The sequence below is a fragment of the Semicossyphus pulcher genome, unplaced genomic scaffold (genome assembly GCF_022749685.1).
Source record: "Semicossyphus pulcher isolate SPU_LCO1_2020_fin unplaced genomic scaffold, fSemPul1.0.p SCAF_1, whole genome shotgun sequence".
Classification (NCBI taxonomy): Eukaryota; Metazoa; Chordata; class Actinopteri; order Labriformes; family Labridae; genus Semicossyphus; species Semicossyphus pulcher.
Window position 1 is genome coordinate 28,504,630 of NW_027211603.1, and position 26,604 is coordinate 28,531,233.

The 26,604-nt window shown below is 43.3% G+C and overlaps 1 protein-coding gene across 1 annotated transcript in view; it reads left to right on the forward strand.

Annotated features, from left to right (window-relative positions):
* Nucleotides 1-880: 880 nt before the first annotated feature.
* The window catches only part of LOC138583665 (A-kinase anchor protein 13), a 102,344-nt gene continuing 76,620 nt past the window's right edge, over nt 881-26,604 (forward strand). Inside the window, exons 1-7 of the mRNA XM_069655645.1 lie at nt 881-917; nt 9,802-9,955; nt 13,885-14,039; nt 14,591-14,759; nt 21,657-21,840; nt 23,203-23,398; nt 23,662-25,516. Coding sequence (XP_069511746.1) covers nt 885-917; nt 9,802-9,955; nt 13,885-14,039; nt 14,591-14,759; nt 21,657-21,840; nt 23,203-23,398; nt 23,662-25,516 — 2,746 coding nt within the window. The 5' untranslated portion in view covers nt 881-884. The remainder of the gene's footprint in view (nt 918-9,801; nt 9,956-13,884; nt 14,040-14,590; nt 14,760-21,656; nt 21,841-23,202; nt 23,399-23,661; nt 25,517-26,604) is intronic.

The following is a 26,604-nucleotide window of genomic DNA, read 5'->3' on the forward strand; positions in this document are numbered from 1 at the left end:
TCAGTGGTAGAGTTGGTCATCTTCCAATTGGAAGGTTGTGGGTTCGATCCCCCGCTCCCTCAGTCTACATGTCACTACAAGTGTCATGGGCAAGACACTGAACCCCAAATTGCTCCCGTGTGGGAATTTGACGACTGATTTACAGTCGGGCACTTTACGCAGTAGCCTCTGCCATCAGTGTATAAAATTGTGTGTGAATGGGTGAATGTGACATGTAGTGTAAAAGCGTTTTGAGTGGTTGCAAGACTAGAAAAATGCTTTATAAGTACAGTCCATTTACCATTTAAATCCAGTTATTACAGTGAAGTCCATCACAAAATAATAATGTAGACAACAACTTGTGTCATGTAGTTTAAAAACAAAAGTTATGACATTTGGGAAGTACCGGCGGAATACTGCACCAGCTGTCCGCTGGCTTTGTCTGATGTCTGAAAATGTTTGTCTGAAAAAATGACTGCTCCTGTGAAAAAGGTGTAATATCTGTCCTGCCCACTGTATGCTACCTATCCATCACCACAGGCCTGGCGTACATGTCGGAGCGTTTAGCTGTGAAAGAGACAAATATTTCCCTCAGGAGCTGAAGGAAGGCATTGGACTTACATTTGCTCAGGGACCAGCGACTTCATATGAATGCTAATGTTGCTCCATGTCTGCTGCTCAAAATACAGATAACACATCATCCATATTAACTTTGTTAGAATCTTATACAGTATGTTAGTGTTGACAGTTTGTTGCACCACCCCGAGTGGCTCAGAAATATAATTAATAGTGCTTTAATACACGATCATGATACATGTCATTATATGAACATTACATAAAAAGTCATTCAGCATATCACAAAGCTTTAACCTCTCACTTGTTGTTCTCTTACAGAGTCCAGGGTCATGAAACTCAACCCTCAGCAAGCTCCTTTATATGTAAGTATCACCATTCACACTATAACTACATAGAAGCTCTTGAGTACACAATCTGTCATCCCTACACATCGTTTGTCCGCCCACACAGGTGTTTTCACTTTGCCTAATTACACCTCCTCAGGTCTGAGGAGGTGTGTTTGCACTCTGCCTGAAGGTATGTTTGTTGCACCTGTTAGGGCGGGACAACTTACACCTGTATCTTCCTCATTAATGCTGTATATTGAGTCAGGTGACCTCATGTATTTCCTGGAGCAGCTCCGCCTGTCCTCAACCTGAGAACCGGTCTAATTAACTGTAATAACTGAAACAACTGTGTGGGTGTGCAAGAGCAGATTAGTGCAGAACACAGTGTCAGACAGCATGCAAATGAACATGGCATTAATGTTTGCTGACTGCGAAATATGTATAACGACTGGTTCTCTGCTTAGTGTCCTCCTTGTGCAGAAGTGATCATGCTTTACATGTAATCAGTGAGATGGAGAAAGAACCACTTGTTGGACTGGGGATGAAATAAAAATAGCCGCACTGTGAGGAGTTTTTAACCAGCTATAAAACTGACTAAATGTAATACTTTTGCCTCAATATGACCCACAAAAGCAAGCCAGACCATCAGAAGATAAGTCTATTGAATGCCTGTAAACGCTGTCATCAGGTCAGAAATCAGATTAAACATTTTAAAACGTGCAGACCGAAAGAGTCTTGTTTACATTTTACTCTGCAAAGTTTCGAGGAGAGATGTACGATGAAAGTAAAAAAGAAACAGGAGCGTATTTTCTTCTTGAGAGAATACTCCACATGCATGCACAGGACAGGATCAGCAAGGAGATAAGACGCACGACTTTGTCCACAGGGGAAGCCAGAACTGTTACAAAATGAAAGTTCCTCAGAGCAGCTTTAAGCACAGTGAAGAAATGCCGTAACCTGTACTGTGTTCGTTTTAATGTTTTTGCGTCTTTTAACCTTTATTGCTTTCTCTCCGCTGTTTTCTTCTCGCTTCTTTTTTTCCTTTTGTAAACAGACCGACGTCAAATTTACCGGACTTCTTCCGTTGGATTGATATGATTACAGTTAGTCCTCCGGATTGTGTGATTAGAGCCGCATCCCTCGCAAAGGTCTGGTGTTCATAGCAACGGTCTGTTGTTCATAGCAACGGTCTGTTATCGAGAAGTAACAGACTTCGGAAGGCCGTAATTAACCAATCACAATCAAGTATTTAACACAGCCGTGTAATAGGCTCATACATTATAGTTTATACGTTGATTGTATACATGTATCAATAATCTGACTCTGCAAAGTGTCCAGAAAGTAAAAATGTCAAAATGAAAGTAGTGTAATAAAAAGTATAATATTTGCCTGTAGTTAGTAGAGTACAATTACAAAAAGCACAAGATGGAATTGCTTTGTAAAGTAAAGTGCCTTAAAAGTGTACTCAGGGACAGAACATGAGTTAATGTTGTTAGTTACATCCCATCCATTCATGTCATTTTCCCCATCACACTAAAAAAACATCATGAGGTATAAATTCACTTCAGGACCGTAAATACATTTTTCTGAACAGGCCAAATTGAGGCCAAGTTCACCTGGACATGTGCCTTTCATTCAAATCAATAAGTAAGCAGGTAAATACAGCAAAGATCAAAACAGCAAAAAGGAAGCAACCTCTTGACTGCTGAATGTTCGTATAAATCAAACTGTGGGTGCAAAAAGGAACATTTTGTACCGCAAAGTTGTCTGTGTCTATAACAGGGTCTGTTGGTCTATATGTCTAACACTGAAGAAAAAGGTTTTCACCATGTAGTAACTAAAGCTTTATGCAGTTAAGAGGGGTTCATTCCATCCATGTCTAACCACTTACCTGGATCTGGGATGCTGAGAGTGTTATGTTTCATATGAGATATCTGTTTTCCTAACTGTCGGGGATCTCCTCATGATCACCAAGCTTTCCCAGCATCCCCTCAGTCTATTCATCGTGTCCTCTCAGTCGATCGTGCTGGGGATTCCTCCTGAGGGAAACACCTGGGTGGCCCGCTCACCTGTGGAGCCAGATGAGGGGGTTCAGGTGGAGGAGGTGCAGCTTGTAGCTGAGCTCCTCTCAGATGACTGAACTACCCGCCGTGTCACGCAGAGTGTGGCAACCACCCTGCAGAGGTTATCTCAGCAGCTCTAAATCTCACGTCTTTTTCTTTTTCACTATCCAGAGCTTGTTTCTTCAGGTGAGGGTCAAGCTATACACTGAGAGCTTTGCTTTGTGGCTCATGTTGCTGGTTGTCATCACAGGATATCTTATAGTGCAGCTCTCTGCGCCCAGTGCTCCTAACTAGGGTCAATCTCATGCTCCTTCTTACCCTCAGTAGTGAATAAGGCCTTCATGCCTTCAGGTGGATAGAGCAAAACACTTTTATCAAGCAAACAAGACATTTCTCATTTTATAATAACTGTATCAGATTTTGTAAACATGATTTGGGAGATTTAAAATGTTTGGTATTAAATACAGTTCCAGCAAGTTTTAAAATAATCCTAAAATGAACATACACTCACCGGCCACTTCATTAGGTACACCTGTACAATCTAATGCAGTTCAATTCGACAGACTGCCATGGATTCTGCTTTTATGAAGTTTAGTTTTTCTTGACATTTGTTTTGCTGAGAGTCAGAAGTGTGTAAATTCAATGATGTTTATTACTGAGGCCACAGTTAAAGGTGGTGTTGTGGTGCCTCTAATTTTTTGTCCTCCCTATTTACATACATGAGGGGGACGGAGTATTAGAAACACCTCTGAATATAATACAGATCAGCGCAGCCCCACCACCAGTTATGACCTTGACGCTGAAGTATCATTGAATCTATGACAGCTTAGAAAAAAGCCTGGACATTACAGGCAACATTAAAGCAAATCTTATGGCTCAGCTGGTGTATTGGATTACATAGATTTTTCAGGTGTACCTAATGAAGTGGCCGGTGAGAGTATTTAGCACGGTGTTGTGTGTGTGTGTGTGTGAGTGACAGACATTTCTAAGAGAGTGTCTTAGTGGTCGCTCTATCACTGGCAGGTGAGGAAGGCACCCAGGAAAAGAGATAAGTCAGACTGTGTGTGTGTGTGTGAGGCTAGAGTGGCTCACACATTAACCACCCAGACAACCTTATCTGTGATTTACAGTCCGACTCTTCAGAGGAACCAGGCGGGCCGTCAGGCCTCATTAGACTTCAGATTTTAGACACTTCAAGCTGCCGTTCTCAGTGAGACAGCTCACAGGGGTTAAGTAGTCTGCTCCTAATTGTAGGATAACGCTTAAAAATGCACATTTAGGGGATTCTGCAGTTGACAGTTTGACAGTTTGTCAGTCATAATTTCTACATCAGCGACTATGGAAACAATGAGGAGGTTAAGGGTCAAGGCCTTGCTGTTATTGCAGTAAAACTTTGGCTAAAGAATGAATGTAAATAAGGAAGTGATGGGCAGTGTCTCTGAGAGGAAGTAGAAAAGGAAACGTGGTTTGTCTGGCACATTTAGGTTGACTTGGGGAAGCTCTTTAAAAGAAGTGTTCCTTCAATAACAGAGGAGCTCTGCTGTCGTGCCTGTGAGTAAACATGCCATTTACATTCTTGGCATTTAGCAGACAATGTTTCCCAGAGTGCCTTACACAATTAAATGAGCAGGTAGGGGCTCAGCGTGTAACACGGGACACATGACTGTGAGCAGCCGCGCTGAAGGAAACTGTGACCTCTCAGCTATGTGATGCTCTGCCACTGCTCTTCTGCGAGGATGAAGGCTCAAGATGTCAGGAGCCTTTGTGGGTTGGAGGATGTGTGTTTCTAAATGTCAGTGCCATGTGTGAAGCGGAGTGGATTAAACGTGCATCTGTCTCCTGAAACTTTCCAGCGTGTTCGTAAGATTGCCATAAATTGTCTTCTAAATTGTCCGGTGGAACATTTCTGGGTAAACAACATAAAAAGGTTGCATTTATTCTGCTTCCAGGAAAAGCATCTGACTTTGAGTTTGCTAGTAAAAATCTAACAGTATGTGTAAATGCCAGCAGGTATGAATCACACTGTCAGGCAAGTGGAGCCATAAACCTTTGGCTTTTTTTTATTACGCTACCTCTTTACAGAACATCAAATTTAAGTTGTCTGTCTTTTATAGTTATTACAGCAGTTTCCTTTTAACAGGACTAAAATACAAGGTAGAAGAAGGCGGCCTATTGCCTTTAGAGTAATTAAAGATGAGGAGAAGTCTCAGCGGCGCCATGGGATATCTTTACAATTAGTTTGGGTGCTAAATTTCAACATTGTGCTGCCGATAAAAATCCAGCCAGAGGGCATACACATGAATTTAAACTGCAAAGTGAGTTAGAAATTCATCTTTAAAAGCAGCTTCAGTGAGAATGTCTAAACCCCACCTCTTCCTCACCTTGATAGTTGAACTCGGCGCTGTTGCAGGACGTGTGGAAAAGGCTACACTCCTGCATGCATATTTAAAAGGAAGGGGGCTGGGTTCGTGGCCTCCAGCTGTTCTTTTGATGCTGCCCGTTCCCTGCTGAAGCTCCATGATTAGCAGGTCAATACCCCAGCAGGTCACTCTGTTAAGTACTTATTACCAACAGAGAGCACAGTCTACGCCGGGGCTGAAACACATCCATTCGGGCTCCTGACACAGCTTTAAAACTGCCTGGTTTGTGTGACTAAATTAAGCCGGACACACTTCTAAATGTTGTGTTTTAATTTCCCTCCTTAGACTTGTTGTCTGTTTGTTTCAGTTTGTGTGTGCGCTCTTTGTGCAGCTGCCATCCTCGACAGATGTTTCTCATCGCTGCTTCTCCACCTCCACCCCCTACCAACACATTAGCCTCCAAAAAGGCAGACAATGGTCTCATTCAGTTGATATTCTATTGTACTTACTTGTTACACTCTTTCTATTCACATAGATACGATTCATAGCTCACAAAAGCAGTCTTAGTTAAGAAGGTAAATGGTAACTGTAGGAGAGGGAAAATGTGTTATGTAGACGTCATTTTAGGAGTTCATTTGATCCGTAAGGCCTTCTTAATAATCCCTCGCTTGTGATGTTATTTATGATGAACAGATATTCATTTTGACAGAATAAGCCACTGCTTTTGTGCTGTCCACATTTATTTGAGCAGCTAATAAGCTAAATGCAGCTGCGCGATGATGGTTCCGAGGTGATTTGCCAACCGCCCTCAGCAGTAGAGAGAAAACCAATTCTCCCTCTGGTTTTCTTTTGTTCATAGAGAGGATGTGGAACTTATTTCACACTAATACATTTTCATTTTCACATGGAGTGCAAACTCACAAATCCACTGAGGTACCAATCAGGCCAGTATCACCAAACCCTAATTTCCAATCTGGGCTCGGGATAAAAGATGAGTTTTTAATGGAGGGAATGTCATGCCTGCTGGCTTCCACCCATCTACAACTCATTTACGCCCCAGCCTCTGCTCGGCTTGTTAAAGCGGAGACTCTCCCTGCATAGCAAAGCCAGCATCCTTCATGCTGCAAGTTGGTGTATTTGGTCCCGGCTCTTAGAAGGTTACTGCAGGCTGTTTCTCTTCCTGTGGCCTCTGGGCTATGTGGCCGCCTTTGAACACATTTCTCCCCCTCACATTGCTCAGCAGCAGCAGCAGCGGCCGCTTGCCAAACAGGGACTTGCCAAGGCTGCTGGTTAGCCTCGCTGCTGTCAACCCGCTGATCCCTCCTGTATGGAACAAGGCCCCGAGGCTACCACTTTATAAGAGGGGGAGGAAGCACCTTTAACCCTGACTGTTAAGCTCACCTTGACGCCAGCCTTCACCGGACGCCCTGTCAGGCTGTTCATGTTGAACCAGGCTGCTGAGAAGATTGTAACTGTGGTCAGATTAAGTGGGCTGAAATGTCCCATTATCCCTCCTCGGTGTCGAGCTGCAGTCCCCCGGTGGAAAACAGCTAATTTTGAACAATATCCCTATTTTTGTTGCCTCTCCTCCTCCTCAGTCTGTCCTCAGATGATACCACATCATTCCCCCCAACGCTCCGGCCACAACAAAGACAGCTGTCTCTTTGAAAGGGAGCAGACTGTACAATAAACTGTGCAGAGCTAGAACACATTTTTTACCAATACTAATAGCAACTACAATATAGCTGAGAAAAGATCTACTTCATTGTTTTTTTAAAGAATTTCTTTCGGCCTTTGTGCCTTTATTTGATAGGAAAGTGCAGAGTGACAGGAAATATGAGGTAGAGAAAGAGGGGATGACATGCATCAAAGGAGAGGAAGAAGAAGAAGACGACATACTTTATTTATCCCTGAAGGGAAATTTAATTTTTTCACTCTGTTTTTACAAACATGCTTCACACACACACACAGGCCAGAAATACACACATGCACAAACAGGACCCTATGGACATGCACTAATGGAGAGATGTCAGAGTGAGGGGGCTGCACATGGACAGGCGCCCCGAGCAGTGGGGGATTTGGTGCCTTGCTCAAGGGCACCTCCACAGTGCCCAGGAAAGGAACTGGCACCTCTCCAGCTATTAGCCCCGATTCCATGGTTGGTCCGCACCGGGACGCAAAGCGGCCACCCTCCGGCTGCGAGTCGTAGTTGAACCCATGGTCGATGTGACGAGCACTTTGCTTCTGTACATGGCGTGCCTGCTCTGCAAACTGAGCTCAACTATCACCCCAATAGCACATAATCCTGCTATATATCTTACTATATATATATATATATATATTGCGTAATCCTAGTAACCTACTTAGCAGTAAATCAGTTTCTTTTTTAGAGATAATTTTTTTGGCTTTTGCCTTTAATGTTTAGGACAGCTGAAGAGAGTCGAGCTTGCTATCAGTGCGTCGAGGACTGTAGCCTCTGTATATGGGGCGCTCAACCAGCGCCCCAGTAGATCTGTTTCTGATTCTGTTTTTGCTCTGCAATATGCACTTCATCAAAATAATAATGGCACATTTGTGTCTCTTCTCAATGAAGTTTGAAACAGGCAGTTATTGATTCGAGGCAGAGGCCGACAAAAGCAGCTTCTTATTTGTCGTCGGTGGCCATGGATTTAGCTCGCTGAAATGACACCTGGTGCTGACTTTTTAAAGTGTTCAACTGACTGGTTTTAACATGACAATTCTGTACAAGGGATTTTAAATAAGCATTAGCATACATGGCATGTGCTACAAGTTGCATTACCTGGACAAGAACAGCATCATTATCATCAGCTGACCTTTCATTTGGCTAATAGACATGGAAGTAAAGAAATACGAGGGGTCATCAGTCCACATTATCAGACAGTATTTTTCACCTTTTAACAAAACAAAAGACAAGACTCCTCATGCAGACTAAGACAATCGGTTTTAGCAAACATCATTCTATTCTGGGTAATGTTGGCGCGCGGAGTGTAAACTTCCCCGAATCCAACAAAAGCAGGTCACAGCTGATAGTGTTGCACAACTCTGATAGCTTTCAGACTGGCCTCCACAGTTTGGAGAAATCCGTCACACGGCTTGTTCTAGTCCCGAACTGGGCTTTTGTTTTGTGTCCTAATATGTTATAAAATAATGTAGACCTTTCATGAGTTGCTCTTTAGTTTAGGAAATAAGCTAAGGAGTTGAATTCGTCATGCTGGACTACTCTAGATGCTAATTGCTTTTGGTACCATGTACTTTTTTTGACATTGTTTTCAAATGCAGAGAGTTCCCTCTCAGTGTAGGTGGGACTCTTGGCTGATCATCACAGCCATGCTGCGTGAAACTGCCACACATCATCTTCAAGGCGGCTCTTGCTGGATCCTTTAATCTGCAACCAAACAGGAAAGCCCTCACTTGTTCATCTGATCGCAGCATGGATTTGCGAGCTGCCCTTTTTTACTTATTTGGCACAAGATAAGATGTTTGTTCAGGAGGATGGTAGTGACGATTCTCTCTGGCCTATCAGTGCTCTGCAATGTTTTAACTTAAACTTTTAGTATCGGCTAAGCTGGCTTGAAACCTCGACTAAGGTGATGCCAAAAAAAGTGCTCAACTCATCTTAACATTATTTATATAGCACTTTTCAGTCAATCATACAGCCAAAATGCTAATAAATACAGCAATGAAAGTTAACATTATCAGGTATTCTCCACAACTTTTATGGTTTTTGAAAACCAAAGAAGAGTAGTTCAAAGTGAATCAGGTCAAGCAGTGCCTCGCCGTGCAGTGGAAACGAGGACATGCTCTCAGTTGTAGCTCACAGAAGAACAGACAAACACTGTCTAATCCTTTTGTTGCACTTTGGAAAGACTTTAAATAAATATTGAGTCTTCAGAAAGTCGAGCTGCTCCTCCATGTTTCCTGCTGCCTCTCTGTTTGTTGGTAAAAGATGTGATGCATGTCATTTTACATCAATAAATCACCACCACATTAACATAGTGTAGTTGTTTTAAACAAACGTGGTGATGAGAGGACAGGGAGCCTCCGCGCAGATTTTCACACAGTGGCCCTGTGAAGATTTGGTATCCAGATATCTTATCTGTAACTAGACACAGTAGTGGAGGATTGTAGTTCACATTTGGCATCGTTATGCTTTGAATGCATCTTAAGTGAAGAACTGAGATTGTATTCTAACCTCCTGATTACTTTAGATTTTGTCTGTGGCAGACAACGTGTACTTTTTGCTTTAGTTGTGGACTTGGCTTCCTTACTTGTGGTACTTGTGGTTCATTGCCCAACATGATTCAGGCTTTATTAATATGCCAGAGAGGAAATCGTGCTCCCTCCCTGTATGTTAAAATGAATGCAGACTCACTCAGATCAATCTCTGTCCATCTAAATATTGCTTGTTGCTTTTATCAATCTATCTTTATTGATTCTCTTATCTTTATCCTTTTGTTTCCCTCCCTCTCTTTGCAGGGGCGATGCGTTATCACGGTCCAGCTCGCTGATGAAGAGCTGGCCGCGGATGAGGAGGGCGTGGACTACTTCCTCCTGTTTGCTGGCAGCACACAGAGGCACCTGACCAGCACCCTAAGGAGCAGTCATGACACCTTGCAGGCACTTTGTCCCGGTAAGCCACCCCGCCCACAGCTTGCTTTACAGCTTCCCTGTTACCTCTAATGGACCCGTGAGAAGCAGCTCCACCTACTGCAAACAACACGTGTTCAATCTATTTATAGTTCTGCTGTTTGTCTGTCTTCACTGAAAGCACTGTGCTTGTTGCAGATACCCTTAAAGTGTGTGTGCAAATAAACACAAACTTAAGTGAAAGTTGCATCGAGACACACGCCTGTATTTGTTAATCCTTTATTGCTATTTTAATAAACAATACAGGATGCTGAAACACACCAAAATGTGAGACGATTTCATTCATCCAAGAGGGGATTGGGTGTGTTATTCTGCCTTCATGTCACTCAGGGAGCACAGGTCAGCCAGGAGCTATTATAGCTTCAGAATAAACGATGAATCATCCAACACCATTGTCCTCGTTTTAAAACTAATGTTGTGATTTGAAGAGAGAAATCGCCTCGTCTTTACTTTAGCTAGAGCCTGGCACATTCGTCACTGCTACTGGAGCACATCCCACTTATTCTGCTTGCAATATTGAATGTATTTTGTCTGTGCTAAAGTCCGCTTCCTGTGAGGGGAATGAGCAGCAACAGGCAAATCAAAGGTCAAGGGTCACTGTACAAGTGGCAAGAAAGACAGAACTAAACCTGCAGTAAACATTTAAAGTAGCTAAATGTAGGCCAAGACAGAATACAACCGCATGACTGCATGTGCTGCGACCGCATGACCACAATATTGCGGTTATGTGGCGCCAACTGCGAGGCAGACCAAGTGACCGTCATCACCGCTTTTTATATTTACAATGTTGCAATTTACAATGTTACAATTTCATTTAGCGGACGCTTTTGTCCACAGCGACGTACATCTGAGAGTTAATACAACACAAGCAACGATCGAGACAGGAGGGAATGAGGGTCTTTAAGTATAGACCCAGTGATGTTGCTAGGTATGCTAAAAAAAAATTAAAGGGACACAGTAAACTCACTATCCATACGCCACAGGGATGCACCTCATCTTTCCATACAGAACGATACATTGTGAACAACAAAGTCGTTTTAAAATCACAGTAATCAGTAAAAGAAACCTTGCTGTCAGAGCACCGCTGTTTTAAGCGCAGACGCGCCCGTGTGCAGACTCGCGACATGCTAGTTTAGCCGCTACAGCAATAACTAAACAGTCACCACGTATCTCATTTCAACAAATAAGGAAACAAACTTAGTCGCGGTTAATAAACCCATGTTTCCACCGCTCATGCTGTGTTCACTCATGTCGATGATGTTCTACCGTCTGGGGGACGCGCAGTAGTAAAATATACAAAACATACTTCAGCTGGGGCGGCGGTTAACTGCCAAACACAAGGGGGCATTAGTGCTTCACCGCGGTTAGAAACATTCAGTACTGTCACAGCCCTATTGTGGCATATTAAACAGTTATATCTTGTGAAGAGCTCGGCTGAATTACAGCAGTCTGGGGGGGGGGGGGTCGGAGAAGGTGTTACTCTGCTAACAGATTAGCTCTGCTTCACTGCTCCCTCCGTCAGTACACACAGAGCTCTGAACAAGCAGCCCTGTGACCCAAAGCAAGGTCGTGGTATACAATTCCCAAGTGGCCTGGGAAAAAGGCTGCATGTACAGTACGCTGAATCTGTATTCCTCTTGGACTAAGATGCCCTTGAGCAAGGCTTTTGAACCTAAGTATTAAAGTGGAGCTCCCAGCTGAGCATGTTTGTAGTGACAAACAAAGCTGACACAGGCAAAGGTGTGCTGAAGAATTTGAATCTTTTAGGAAGAAAGGTCAGATCTATTTGATTTTCTCTTTAGAGATTCAAGTGACAAGGAGTCTTGCATCCACAGAGTATGACTTGGCATTTGAGGAGGAAGTAAATTGATGCAGAAGGCCGTGTAATGCCCTGTAAATTAGTAGCAGGGATGTCGGCACCACACGCATTTTGGAGGCAGCCGTGCAGAGCCTTTATTCCCCGTTAGTTGTGTTTTGACATTGGCTATGCATGTGGACTTCAGTCCCCTTTAATCATTCTTTATGTTGTGACATCTGAAAATACATTTGCATAAGTATTCAGTTAACTGATTAAATAATGCCTTGTTAATTTGTTGGCAGGTCGAGGTTGATTTGCGACTGCTGAAAAAGGGATTAGTAAGAATATTTAAAACACATGTTTCATTAAGAAGAATAAATATTTATTAGTGTTAATTAGATATGATTTAAGCCAGTGGTGCAAGTCTGCACTGTACTGTAGCTGATTATTTTTTATTAGGGGCTCTTTTTGTAGAGTTTTGTGATATCTTAATGACTTGAATATTGTTGGTATCATCCTGTTTGTGTTTTAACGGCGTGGTTATCTCATTACGCCTGCAGGATTCCGGCTGAAATGGGAACTTTTATGCTCTTAAAGATTAGTTCTTGGACAATTTCACACTCTGTGTTCATTCATGACTTTAGCAACAAACTCTCAGAAACATTGCTCATCCTATCTTGTGTTTCTTGTTGAGGTGATTGATGCAAAGTGTTAAAGTTTTACAGAAAGGAGGACTGTTAATTTCAGCAAATTGGTCTCCACCCTTTGAGACAAGAAACACAACATACGGTTACATGATCATACAACTCAAATAAATTAACCTTATGAAACGAATTATGTTACATTTCAGCTAAAGCTAACTTTAAATGATCCCCTTTTTACACGACTTCTTAGCACATTGATATGGACATTATTGTATTAATTTAAAAATGATTTTATTTCTTCCACTAAAGAAATAGTCCCTTAGACTCCACGGTTGGAACCACTGCCTTGCAGCTGTGAGCTCTGGAGCCTCCTGAAAATCAGTCGTCTTAGATGTTATTACTCACATTATATCTATTCGTAATACATTTGTATTAAAACTATATATAGGTAAGTTTAAGTAAATAATTATTGAGGTTTATATATAAGGAAGCTCGAAAGTAATTGAAAAAATTATGGAGAGGGGTGGGATTAAATAAGTTTGTACTTCTTCTCACTCCTTTTCGGACGTGTATGCAGAGTCATCAGGTGTTTGAGAGACTGATACTGCGTCATGCTTTCTGTTTGTGTAATTATTGTTTTCTGTATGACCTTCTTTTTTACATGTTCGAAATACATTTCATCCAATTCAATCCAATACCCGACATTTTCAGGTCAAAATGAATCTCTGCAGCACCTGGTTGAGTGAATCCTGTTAACATTTTTGTTGACCTGCTTCCCGAGCAGCGGTCTGTTCTTCATAGCAGCAGTCTGTTAGACAGAAATAGCTGACATTAATTGACCAATCAGAATCGAGTATTCAACACAGCCGTTTAATAAGATTGACATCTTAACCTCAGTTGGCCACAAATTGCATTAATGAGCTATAGAGTTTCTATCAAAGCAGACATAACGACCCACAGGTGTTTCTATTAACAGTAAGGATATTTTTTAAGTGTGTCTGTGAACAATGACAGTGTGACACTGAGCCAGTGAGCATAATACCAGGACCATGAAAACTTTTTTCCTCATTTATTTGGGAATGAGATTTCTCTTTAGCCATGTAACTAGCTAGCATCCACTCTGTTCAGGATCTACTCTGCTTCTCAGCCCTTTTGCTTCCTAATGTCTGTTATTTTCTCCTCACCACTGTTTCAAATTAATTGTCACACTTCTCTTATTAACCTGACTTCAACTATATATTTTTTTATTGCTACTTTAAGAGGGGGACACTGTCTGCTTTACTAAGTCTAAACACACTTTTGGCTGTGTATTAACAAGAATCTGGCAATATGATACATTATATTTTACATGATTAATGTTTTGTGATGCATTAATGGTAAACTGGGATAATAACACCCCCTCCTCTTTCTCCTTTCCTCTCTATTCTCACCCCTTCTTCTTTCTTTGTCCCTCCTTGTATCGTCTCGTAGCTCATGACTGTTGCGAGGTGGTGTCCGTCACCTTGTGCTCATCCAGCCGAGGTGTCCCTGAGGACCCGGATCCCTGTCTGGGTGGCGTGTCTCCGTTGGCGGAGCATCGATTCAGCTTCGTCCAGGATTTGGCTTTTGACATGGCACAGTTCCTGGTGAGCAGCAACACGGGTTATTTCCATTTCTGAGCAAGCGGTGAAATAAACACAAGGACTGAGGCTTGTCACAGATCAGGATGAAAGTGGTTACCATGGTTACAAGTGATGGAGCAATATGGGCCAAGTGACAGTAAGACAAAAGGCTGACATTCTATTGTTTCCTCCCTGACGAGGCTTGACGGCTCTGCAGTCCTTGGTTTTTAATTAATGAATTCTTTTCAGCACGATTTATCATCCAGTAGAAGTTCAAATACAATTTGCTTTGCCAAGAGGAAGATACTGTAACTGTCCTGAGGACTCAAACTTAAAGCTTCTAATGGAATCTTTTTTCACTTGTTAAATCTGAATATTATTTGCTTTTGTCACCGCAGCCCCAAATTGAGCTCACCATTGCATTTGAATGCGTCTTACATCATTTACATCTTACGTTTTAGGCATTTACTTAATGCTCTTATGCTGAGCGTCTTAAAGCGAGTGCTTCCAGCAGACTAAGCCTCGCCTCCTCCTCTTTAAAACTTGACTCATCTTTGTAATCGCTCCCTGCACAGGTGAGCACGGCGGGCCGGGATGACGGCCTGGATGGTGCGCTGCTGCTGGATGAGTGTCAGATTCCCCTGCAGGAGTGTGAACGCCTGGACGAGAGCCTGGCGCTGGCCCTCCACCACCTCGCTCTGCCGCCAGGATGGAGCTTACTGGGGAACAAACTAACCAACACTGGTGAGACTGGAGGGCAGCGGGCCGTCTGTAGCATGTAATTTCCTCGCACACAGAGTCAGACAGTATGTCTCTGCACTGTTGCAGAAACATACAGAATGATTATAGCTGTAGTTCACATAATGACACACAGAGCACCTCTGTTTGTGTGTCCTATATGTCACAGTTTTGACCAAAAATCACTTAAACTAGGAAAAAAAACAGATAATGGTTAACAGTACTACTTAGCTGGAGATGCACACTACTGGTCGAAACAAGACATTGTTACTGACGGGTGCAGAGGACTATATGATGCAACATATAGTTTACTATGTGTGTGTCCTTTGCCGTGACTCCACTTTACCTTTGACCTTTTTATAGTTGAATCCAGCAGCTGATTTCTGTGATAAATTGGCTCAAGCGCTGCTGCCATCACTGCAGTGGCAGAGTGTACTGATGTTTGGGTTAATGACAGTTGGAAGTGGCACCATCTGAGAGACAAAGGTAGTCTGTGTGAATGTGGAAGTCTCAAAGCTTTAGTCTGAAATTGGTTATGACACTAGCTTTGGGGAAAAAATAACCTTACATAACTTTTACATAATGCTGCCAGACCTCCGCAGCCTGGATCTGAAAGTGATCTGTGGAGTAAGTTAGCTTATTTAGCCGTAGCTTGCTAGCTTTAAATCATTAAACTGAATGACTGTAGAAGTAGAATTTCATCCAGCTAGCACAGTACCACGCTAGCTAACAAGACATCTGCTGGCCAGTAGAAAACCAGGGGAAGTTGCATGGTCTTAAACAGTTTCTTGTTGATCCTTTGTCTGTTCAGAATGTGATCAAAACAAATACATTACATGTATAGAGTTAAGCTAAAGTAAAAAGCAAAGGCTTGTGGCTGCTGCTTTCTATTCCCCCCCTAAAGTCTTGTCTGACAGCACAGTGTCGACACCACACTTAAGCAAACTAAATGTCTGCATATTTTTATATTCCAACCTTTATTATAACTGATTCTACAGGATCTCCTCAACACATTTCCTGGCAAAAGTGCTTTAAAATGGTATCTTTTACACACATCACAGCAAGTTTACAAGTAAGGTGCCTTTGGGTGCCAGTGGCGGCTTCTCTGCTCCTGTCTACAGCCTGGATATTAATAGGCTTTTCTGATGTCAATCATTGATTAACTGGTTAATCACTTTGCTGTGACAAGCTACCAAAGGCCAAGCTGATGCCACAGCTGCCATAGCTGATGCGATCTCCTTCGGAAATTTGAAGTCAAGTGACGTGACGGACATGCGACACAAAGATCACAAGAGCTGTCTTAGGTCATCTTTGGCTGGTTTTGTTTTCTAACACAAAACTCTCTCTCCACTTCCTGCCTATGTCACTCGACCACAGCTCTCTCTCTCTCTTGCGCACGGTAGCTTTTGGTTGAAAACCGATTGTAAATGTGTTGTTTTTTTAAGCTTCAGTACCTTTCGGAACTATTGCATGTTAAAATGTTATCGTTTTAAAACACATGGTCTCAGAAAGTAGTGAGAAGTATTGAAAATGTTGACAACCTTACATAGAAATATTGGAGCCATGTATCTATTTGTAATACATAATGGAAGGCTGATGTCAATGTGTTCTTTAGTCAGCTCACATTAACAGAAAGACTTGGACTTGGAAACATGTCTCTATATGGACTTTTATGTGACTCTGCTATTGAGACAATCAAACAGAGCAGAGTGTCCACGTGCTGCAGCCCGAGGCCAAACAGCAGTTTGAGCTGTGAGAAAAAGCTGTCAGAGCAAACAAACCTACAGTTTTTTATTAAAATCAAAGTGCCAATTTTCTCCAGCCATTGACTCTGACGACTTTAATCAGTTAAAGGAAGCCAAACGAGCTGATGTGGATGATAAACTCTGCGAGGTAATTGCTCGCTGTGAAGCAGCGTAAACAAGACTGTTGGGAGTAGTTAGAGCGCGGCCTCTGCCTCTGGCTATTGTTAAGATAATAGCTTATGGTTTAGCATGGACTTGGATATTAGAGCAAATCAGCAGAACCAGCTGGAAATTTGGCAAAAATGAAAACTCCATGAGAGTGTAGTTGAGATTGAGAGTCCTCACACACTCCTTCAAATGTTTTATTCATTGTTGTTTGGAGCCTGAAAGGAAAAGACTTCAAATCAAATTTTCAGTAATGACCTCCCTGCCGATTAGATAAGATCTGCTTGTTATTGTTGTGGAAAGTGTTCGGCTTTTTAGAGATGGACGCGCGCGCACACACGCACGCACGCACACACACACACTTTGCATTGAAGTCAGTAGTAGTGTTGTGGATGTTGAAGGCGGCTTCCTGCTGCGGTGAGTGATGTCTGCTCTAATAGGCTCTGCTTCACAATATGTCACCGCTTCAATACAAGACGTTCAGCTGCAGTGAACTACAGGGAGGGAGGAGAAGAGCTACTCCGCTCCGTATTTATCAGATGTGTCAGGTGATGGATAGCAGCAGTCTACAGGTGGAGGTGACGGTGGTTTATCTCAGTCATCCTTCATGTTGTGGACACGCAGCAGTCACTGATCTCACTGTAGTCAGACATTTATTTCTCCTCTGGGAAATTCACTGCACCCCGAAGAGCTGTGTTCAACGCCCAAATAACTTACAGATGTTTAACAGGTTACAACATTTAGTGTCAAATTATCTGTCACCTACGTTTTGTCAATCAATACCTTTTCAGTAAATGACTAAGTGACCTGCAGCCTCATTAAATACAAACAAACTCCATTCATCCAAACATTGATGTTTCAAGTATAATGTCCACCATGTTTACCATCTTAGCATGCTAACATTTGCTAATACCACTAAAAATGAAGCACAGTGGTGGCTGTAAACTAAAGTTGTCACAGTTCAGAGGCAAAAAACAAAACAAAAAAACAAGCGCACGACTCAGTAGGCAGAATAAACAAAAAAATAAATAAAAATACAAGTATGCAAAGTCCAGGTAAAATCCGAAAATACAAGCAGACAATCTGACAAGAGAGCTGTAAAAGAGGACTGGTTGAATGTACTGGGAGCTAATCAGGCAATGTGGAACAGGTGAGTGAGGGGAATGGGCAGGTGAGGTGATTCTACAGGCAGAGACAGAGACAGGTGGGAGTGGCCAGGTATACACCTTTTCAAATGGTTTGCTCGTTATCAATCCCCTGAGATGCTTCAGTTGGCTGATAACGAGCAGATCATTGAAATCAGGTGTGTTCGAGTACGGAGAAACCTAAAGCATGCAGGAGGGTAGCTCTCTCTCAGGGATGGAGACCCCTGTGAGTCTAGGGACAACGGTGAACATGCCAGGCCTGTAGCCGGCGGTTAGCGATAAATGATTTTCCTTTTCCGCATGCTGCATTGTTTACAGAAAAAGAAACCGTTTCTCTTGTGATTTACTGTGAAATTTCAACATCATGATGCAGATTAGTAAAAAGTAGAACTGAAGCTTTGTCAGGTCTGTCCTCAAGAGGAGAAGAAAACTACTTTTAAAATGCTCTTTTGTTGAACAGAGGTCGGATCGAACTGATGCATTCGAGGAAGTCTGGAAATCTGAACGGCTTTTGTGACAATGGGAATTTATCTCAAGTTCAATTTTAGATCTAGAACAGATTGTTAGCTGTTAGCATGCAGATGTCTCTTTATAGAGATTAATAAGAAGCTAAATCATCGTCAGATGACGCTAATGGGAGCCGAGATGGCATCATGGCGGATTGCGTTCCGCCTGCTTTTGTTCTCCACATGGACTACATTTCTTTGTAGAATCTGTATATGGAGACAATATAAATAATAAAAATGAACACATGAATGATGAAAAATACAAAAATAATAACTCAAAACCACGACACAAAATAATATTAAATCTCGACTGGATCATAGCAGTTATTAATTCACCTTATCCTAAAGAGGTCATGTATGATTTTTTTTTAACTTAATTTTATCGCAATCAATCCAAATATTATCCAGTCAGGGTTAAAATCATCTTAGTGCTAGGAGTCTATTTAGGTGGTCACCAAAGGTCAAATTTAATGGCATTTCATCCATTGGGCACAGTGCTATGCTACTAGCATGGCTTCTCAAAGGATTTGCTGCTTTCCTCCATATTGTGTCATTTTATTTTTAACAGAGCTTCTGAATAACTGAATTTTGGTGGAAAAAATAGCAAAACTTTACTTTAAAAAAAAAGCTGAGATAATTTCTCTATTTTCTGACAATATTCTGAACCAAATAAAGAACTCATTAACCAAAAAATGTAAGACTGATAAACTGAGGATGAAAGTATTTTATGGGCTGTTGTTTGAAGCTAGCGAGGGTACTCATCTATCTGGATCCTTACCAAGGTGCAGCGATGTGTCTCAGCTGCTCGCTGTGACCCAACATACTGTTCAGCAGCTTCATGTTGGTGATTCATGTACCGCACCAAATAGCTCTAACTACATGTATGTCCCACATGCCATAGCACCACAATTTCCTGGAAGTAGTGGCAGCCAGTTTTTAAGACCCGACATCAAACCCAGCATTAGAGCATTTCCTGCTGCTGTTTGGCACCTCGCATTCCAGTCCGGTCCAGCTCGGCCAAGTGGAGCGTTAAATTTGACCAGTTGGCTCTGAGGTTCATCAGGGAGGGCTGGTTCAGACCGGTCCCCGGTAAATGGAGTGAAACCTCTCATCAACAGACACAAACGGCTTTGTAAATGTGGCCTAATGGTTGTTGTGGGGTTGTAACAGAAAATACAAATCTGATGCAGTTTTTAGCAGTTTTTCCAATTTGCTTTAGTCAAAGTCTGCACACGGCACAGTTAAAGCTCTAGAGGAAATAACAGAAACCTTGCAGTATGGAGCTGCTTGTCTTTGTCTGACCAAAAAAGACCACGAGTCTGCTTATTTTTTCCTCTAATAAATATCTGTTTGGTGTATGGACACTCGTGGAAGAGATCATCTATTCACAGGCAGTGACAAATACAAGCTTAAGAGTGAAACACAGTCTTTCTAATACCCATGATAAAACACTCTGTCCACAGAAATCTGGACTCAGCAGCAGTACTGTAGGCATTTTATCTTCCTGGTGTAATATTTGCTGTTATAAATAACCACAGACCAGCTGGTTCAATGTACCTGTGTGCACTGTACTGACTCTGCATTACAAGACATCTGGCTGCTGAAGTGGAGACACTTACAAACACCTTTTGTTGCAGTGTTTTTATTTCTATCCAGTAACGTGCATGTTCTTCCCTTTATTGTGAAGTGATCATTTGTTTAACTTTAACGACACAATTTCCAATTCTTTTAAACAAGCCAACCCTTTTATATAATGTCCCGTTAAATTAACAATAAATTATCCAGTGGACAGACTGTAAAATATATTAATATGAGCAGAGAAGATTGAGCAACTCCTGCAGAGCCAGGAATGTTTTAATAATCTTTTCCAGTGAATGTAGAGAGTGATTTAATCACACTAATTCAACTTGAGATGAGAAGATCTCTGGAATGATCCACGACCAAACTACACAGCCATGCTTAACAGAGTCTTTCTGAGTACCTGTTGTTTTGGCAGAAAGATGGTGGTGTCTCTGTCTGCGTATTAGGGCTGGGCCGATATGACCTAAAATGTCTATCATGGTATTTTAGGTCATCCTTTTGCCATCCTTTTGGTGGTAACGGTATTATAGCAACATGAAAAGAGGTACTCTACTCAACACATGATTCTAGCTCTTTTTGCTTTATTGTCAGTGTAAGGGAACACATCTTAGCAGAGAAAAAACAGATTTTTAAGGAAATTTTTGTGCACAAAAGGAATCAAAGTGAGCTAAAGGCCTTCATGTGTCTTGGAAGCAACCTGCGTCTGAGCAATAAAGGATATTTTGGGAAGTAATCTAAGACTTTCTTCTTAATATCCTCCCTCAGTCCTGTTCTGTCCTCTTCTCGCTTCAAGATATCTGAATTTAGTAGATGGTGGACTGGCTCAGCAACTCTGACCCGGCCCGTGTGAAAAAGTAGGAATAGCTGCAGTTGTGTTACTTATACCGTATGTCATCTACCATTTCTGACAGTGTTACAATGTGTTTAACATGATCAGCCCGTTGACGGTAACTATTTGAAGCAAAAGCAACCGTATCCTACTTCCTGTTGGCACACACTACCTCACGCCGACTTTTCCTGTTCTTCTTTGTGTGGGAAACACTGCTTTGGTTGTTACGTAGGTCGTCTGTGTTGGGCAAAGTAAATCTCCCTCGTGTTAGCACTTAAACCAAAATGTGTGTGTACGGAAATTAAAACGTGTGTGTTTATGCTGGTAATGACGGTATTGCAAAGTCCATGTTGTGGCAGAACGTGACACCGGTGATGGTATTGAAACCGGTACCTCCCCCGTAGTGTGTTTGTGTTCCCATGAGTCTCTGTCATCGCCTTTGTTGCTGTGCAAAGGGGGAAGGTTTCAGTGTGATGGTGTTATGAGCAGTCTGACTGACATATGGAGCCACTAATGAACTTAAATTAAAAATGGGGGTCTGTGTGTTAAAATTAAATGGTGATCTTTGATTTAATCACATGCAGCAATATTGTTGATGTTGTTGTTGCTGTGATGTTGTCATTATCCCTCACTGGAGGCTTTTCCAAACGGAACATATTGTGTTCTCTCAAGCACAGAAACGGCCAGTTCACAAATACTGGCAATTGGTTTGTTGGCTTCAGTGTGTAAAGGTTTGTTTTTACTGGATCACTGTGTACCCTGTACTGGTTTAATTAGACTGCACCGTGGTGTTGCCAAGCTGCAGGAAGTGATGGTATGTCAGCTACTGTGCCACAAATTGTCTGCCCAGACTTCTGCATTCTTTTGTGTGAGTGGTTGTTTCTGTATTTTTGTATTTATGTGTATATTTTTTGCCTCCGCCTCCCCCTCAGACCTGGACCCTCAGGAGACTCTGCTGCATTTCTCAGCACGTCGGGGTCTTTTTCGGGTCACGCACTTCCTACTGCAGCGGTCTGGAGCGAGAGAGGCCCTGCGATTGGCCAACAGGCAAGGCCACACCCCCTCCGCCATTGCAGCCCAGCGAGGACACGAACGCCTGCTGGAGCTCCTCACAGAGTAAGCAATGAGAGCATCGCATTTACAGACAATAACAACACAAGAGAAAAGAAAAGAACATGTAAAACATGAGCACAGCGTGTGACACGCTGATGGGTTTCAGTGAACGTTGCCCTCCTCTCAGCACAAACAGTCTCATGTCAATACATCAGAGGACAGATAGTGTGGTTCTTTTAGGGCAGCCTTGTTTGTCTGTTATCTTCAGCGAACAATGGGAGAATCCAAAGAACATCACCACAAAGCCCGGTGCAGCAGAGGTTAGCACTTTCAGCTGCAGAGGGATTGTTGAAGGCAAATTGAAAAGTTGTGTGCTGTCAGTATTGTTTCAAGAGAATCCGGAGAGATGGGAACCGTTCACAACACAAAAGCCTCGCTTACAACTTGTGTGTCTTCTGACCTATTGAATCTCCCCACATCTCACAGTGTGTAACTTTACTTCAACCCACACACACTGCAGTGTGTAATGACAAGAGGATGTATGTGTTTTATTTACACTTGTCAGGTATTATCCCTTATAATACCTGAGTGACAAGTGAGGTCGAATTCTTTTCAGCCTCTTTTAGTGAAACATTAAACTGAGGGGGGAAAACAGCTTTTGGCAAATGGCCTAAAGTGGAAACGGCCCCTTTTTATGTCTTTTAAGCACTCCACTTATCTGCTGCAGAATAGTTTTCGCTTAACTCAAAATGAAGACGCCACTAGCTGAGAGACAACTACCACTTAGGGAGCTCGCTCATTACCATATGCGCTTTACAACTTACAGCTCTGTCTTTATGCGTTGGTAATTACATCTCCCTCATGAAGAGTGAAGTCACTCGCGGCCCGGCTGGTGACCTCAGCTGCCGGGCCTCGCAGCTAAAGCAATCCACCCAACATTACGCAAACAGATCAGCCTGGCTGGGAGGTGTCTCCCCTTTGCAGCACTGTCTGTATGAACAAGAAACACTGCGCATACTTTTACCTTCAACACTTGGAGCTAATGCGGCAGGGGGAGAGAGGTTTTCCTGGAAATCTTATCAGCTAGGAGTGGTCTTTAGGTGGGTATTGGAGGGTGTATTTTTCTACTGGGGAAGAAGAGAAACACATGTTGCTTGACAGGCCGCAGCCTTTTAATGTTTACTCGGTACTCCATTACAGCACCTCTACAGGATGCTTGATTACCTGATAATCTCCTCAAATAGACTAAACATAACCACAGCAGCTGGAGGGAAAAAAATCTGCTATGCACGTGGATGCACTATGTAAAGAAAAAAGGGGAGTGTAGATCAGCTGACATCACTGTTTAAACTTTCTCTTGAGCAGTGCTGTGTTAGCCAATCACGCTACAACTTCAGGATGATCTAAGTGTTTATTTCACGGCAGGGCTGAGACGGACACAGACACGGACAAAGGGACTGAGACCGAACAGCCTGTTTCTACCGACGCCCAGGTGTTTTGCCACCTCCCCAGGCTGAACACACACACTCTGACGCTGAGCATCCACCCAGGCCACGACCCCCCGACCCTTCAGAGGAGCGTCGAGCAGCTTCTGCACCTGATTCGCCACCTCCACGCCAAGGTGAGTCATGCCACCCTGCCCTTTTAGCACGCTATCTCTTCTCGAGCCGGCCTCTTCCAGGACGTGTGCTGCTGCCGAACATTGTTGGATTGTTTGTCTTTTCACTGCCCTCATTTTTTTAACCTTCAAGCTTAGTTTGTATAACCGGTGGAACACCTTATGCAATCACAGAGCTGGCGATTGATAAGAACTAGAGAGCAGCTCTGTTGGTTTCTCTGAGGGAAAAGCTAACGTTTATCCTCCGTCTTTTCTGTATTCTGCAGGGAGTTTCTGTGCTGGAGCTGCAGTTTGATTCTCTGCTCACAGCTGCTGAATGCTGTGAAGGTGTAGATACAGAGACAACCTGTCTGGAGCGACTACAGCAGCTTTCTACAACATCAGAGTGCCTGAATCTGACAACAGAGGGGAGCTGGGTAGAAAACTGCTCAGTGGAAAGCAGCAGTAGTGTTGATTGTGGACATGGCGAGAATGGGAATGAAGAGAAAGACAGGAGTTTGTCTTTGAGTACTCCAAAGTCAGAAGTGCATACCCAGGAGTATGGCCTCGGCCCCCCAGAGGAATGGGTGTGTCTCAGTTCAAACACTGGGAGAGATTACTGCAAAACGGAGCAGGGAAGGGAGCAGCCTGATGTTTCCTCCCAGAGTTTGAGCTTGTGTGAAGAAGCAGAAACTGTGGGAAACCAAGCACCAGCAGGCTGTGGTAAACAGGCAGAGGAAACTGATAGAGGAGAGGCTGTGATTGGGGAAGGACAGGAGACCACGGAGGGAGAGGAAAGATCAGAGCAGGAAGCAGAGGACAGCACAGCTCGAGGGAGGGAGGAGGAGACCAACGCAGAAGCTACAGATCTTATAACGCCCAGTGGAGACGAGAAAGCTTTAGACATGGGCCAGTCGCCGTCGTCAAAAAGCTCCGATGTATCTGAATCTGATTCTAAAAGGAAGGATTGCTGTCAGGAAGGAGAGAACGTCGGGGAGGGAGAGATGAAACTCAGCCAGGAGCCCTGCGACGGCCCCTTTTTAGACGAGCAGGAGGCAGAAAGTGAAGAGTTTGCAGACCCTGTATCAACCCCAGGGGAGCTCCCCGGCCCATCGCTGATAGACCGCGGTGATGTAACCGAGGAGCATGAATCTGTTGTTCCATGTCTCTTGATAAAAGGCCTCCACGAGGGGGAACCTCCATCAGACATAAACAGCCTGGAACAAAACCAGGAAACAGCTGGTGGGGATTACTCGACAGAGCAGGAGAGGGGATCGGCTCCAGAAACTGGCTGTCACTCTGGGAATTGTACTGGAACGAATAGTGAGGAGCAGGATGGTGAGGACTTAGCCGAACCCTCTGGATACATTATCGAAAGGACCATTTTGCCAATGTATGAACCTTACAATACAGTTGATATCTCTCTGGATGATGTACGGACCGATCCATCACCTGAGCCTTCACCTGAAATCATGCCAGGGATGACCCAGTCCATCTCTAGTGATGACGATGCCAGCTTCCAATCAGTCGCAAGCTCGACAACAGAAATATTCCACCCGACTCATGACACTGCTAGCATAGAGGATCAGGACTCATCCAAAATGGAGGAACCGAACGAGTCAGAACCCTGTGAAAGCAGTGAACTCTCACCAACAGTGGACGCAGGGCTCCCCTTGGAGTCGGCCACAGAAACAGACTGCAGCCAGCCTGGCACTGAGCCTGAATCACAACTGTCACCCAGCACGCAGACAATGGAGGCTTTGTACCCTGAGGGGACAGGAGAGGAGGAATCTGCCCCAGAACTTTCCAAAGAGAATCTGTCAGGCCCAGCGTTGGCAGAGAGCGAGGACGACCCAACAGGGGAAGCCAATGAAAGCGAAACAGCGGAGGCTGACGACTCAGAGGTCACCAGTCCAGCTGAAAACAGCGGAGATGAAGAGGTGGCGCAACGTCAACCGCAACAGGATAATTCAGAGATGACAGGGGATGAATCAGAGGATCAGATCACTTCACTGTCAGATAGTGCAGATGTCAATGCCTTGGAAGATGATCCACCTTCAGCATCCAGTGAACCTCATGTTGAAAATGAGACGACTGACGCAGCAGATGGAGCGTCGCAAACCCACAACAGCTCGATTCAAGGTGAGCAAACAGTGATTTATTTCATCCCTGTCCAGGTTTATTCTAGATCCACACACTCGCATACATCACGGGGCAATATGTTTGTCAACGTCTTGTTCCTAAACAAATATGCTAAATCAGATTCACTCTTCCTCTGGTGATTAATGACAATAGCTCCGCAAAGCTAAATGCAAGGTAGCTCACCATAATTGTGCTTACAGAGGTATTTCGTTTATTCTCTGACGTCTTGTTGTGATGTATTGCCGTTGTGAAGACATTATTTGCGTAGTGTTTTTGGCTCCAATTGTTTCTCTAATGAGGATTTAGCTTTTAGTCATTCTTTGCAAAACACTTTGCCTAAAAAGTGACATAAGCACAATAGTTTTGCTGCATCACTTCCTGCAAGGACACTGGATACATTGTGGCATGTTACATAACAGGAAGTATTGAGCTGTTATGTATCTTTGATACCTGAGGCCGTGTGTAGTTTGACAACACTTCCCTTTATGTTCATATGTTTTGTGCTAGTCTCCGGCTGCAGTGTCCTGCATGTCAGCAGGCAAGGTCACATTACCCGTGCATGTGACCGAGTCTCAGATGCACAGCTAGAAGGCTGGCTTTTCTAAAACAAACATACACACGAAGCCAGCTGATGGCAGCAGGAAGTGAGAGTCTGCTTTCTCCGAGTGAACTTCCAGCACTCCTCTGTCGGCTATTTTCACTCATCAGGAATAATTGTGCCGGACCCGAGTCCAATAAAGAAAAGGTCAAGGGCAAGGTTGGTGCTGTGCGTCACGCAGAGAGTGGGGTGTCATTATAAACCAGAGGATGTATTTACAGCCTGACAGCGGGCCAGCAGAGGCCATCAGAGACGAGCTTTTAGTGTGTCATGGTTCTGAAAAATCAAATAAAAGAAATAAAGATGTGAGTATTCAACCTCGATTACTCCCAAATAAATTCACAAAAAACGCCTTTTCTCAGACTTTTCGACTTCCTTCAGAATTCATTAAGTCGTGTGCTGACAAAAGCCTCCAAGATGGATTCCTTTTAATCCATCTCAGATAATTACACAGCACCATCAACGCACCATTCAGTTTCTGTTTTTATAA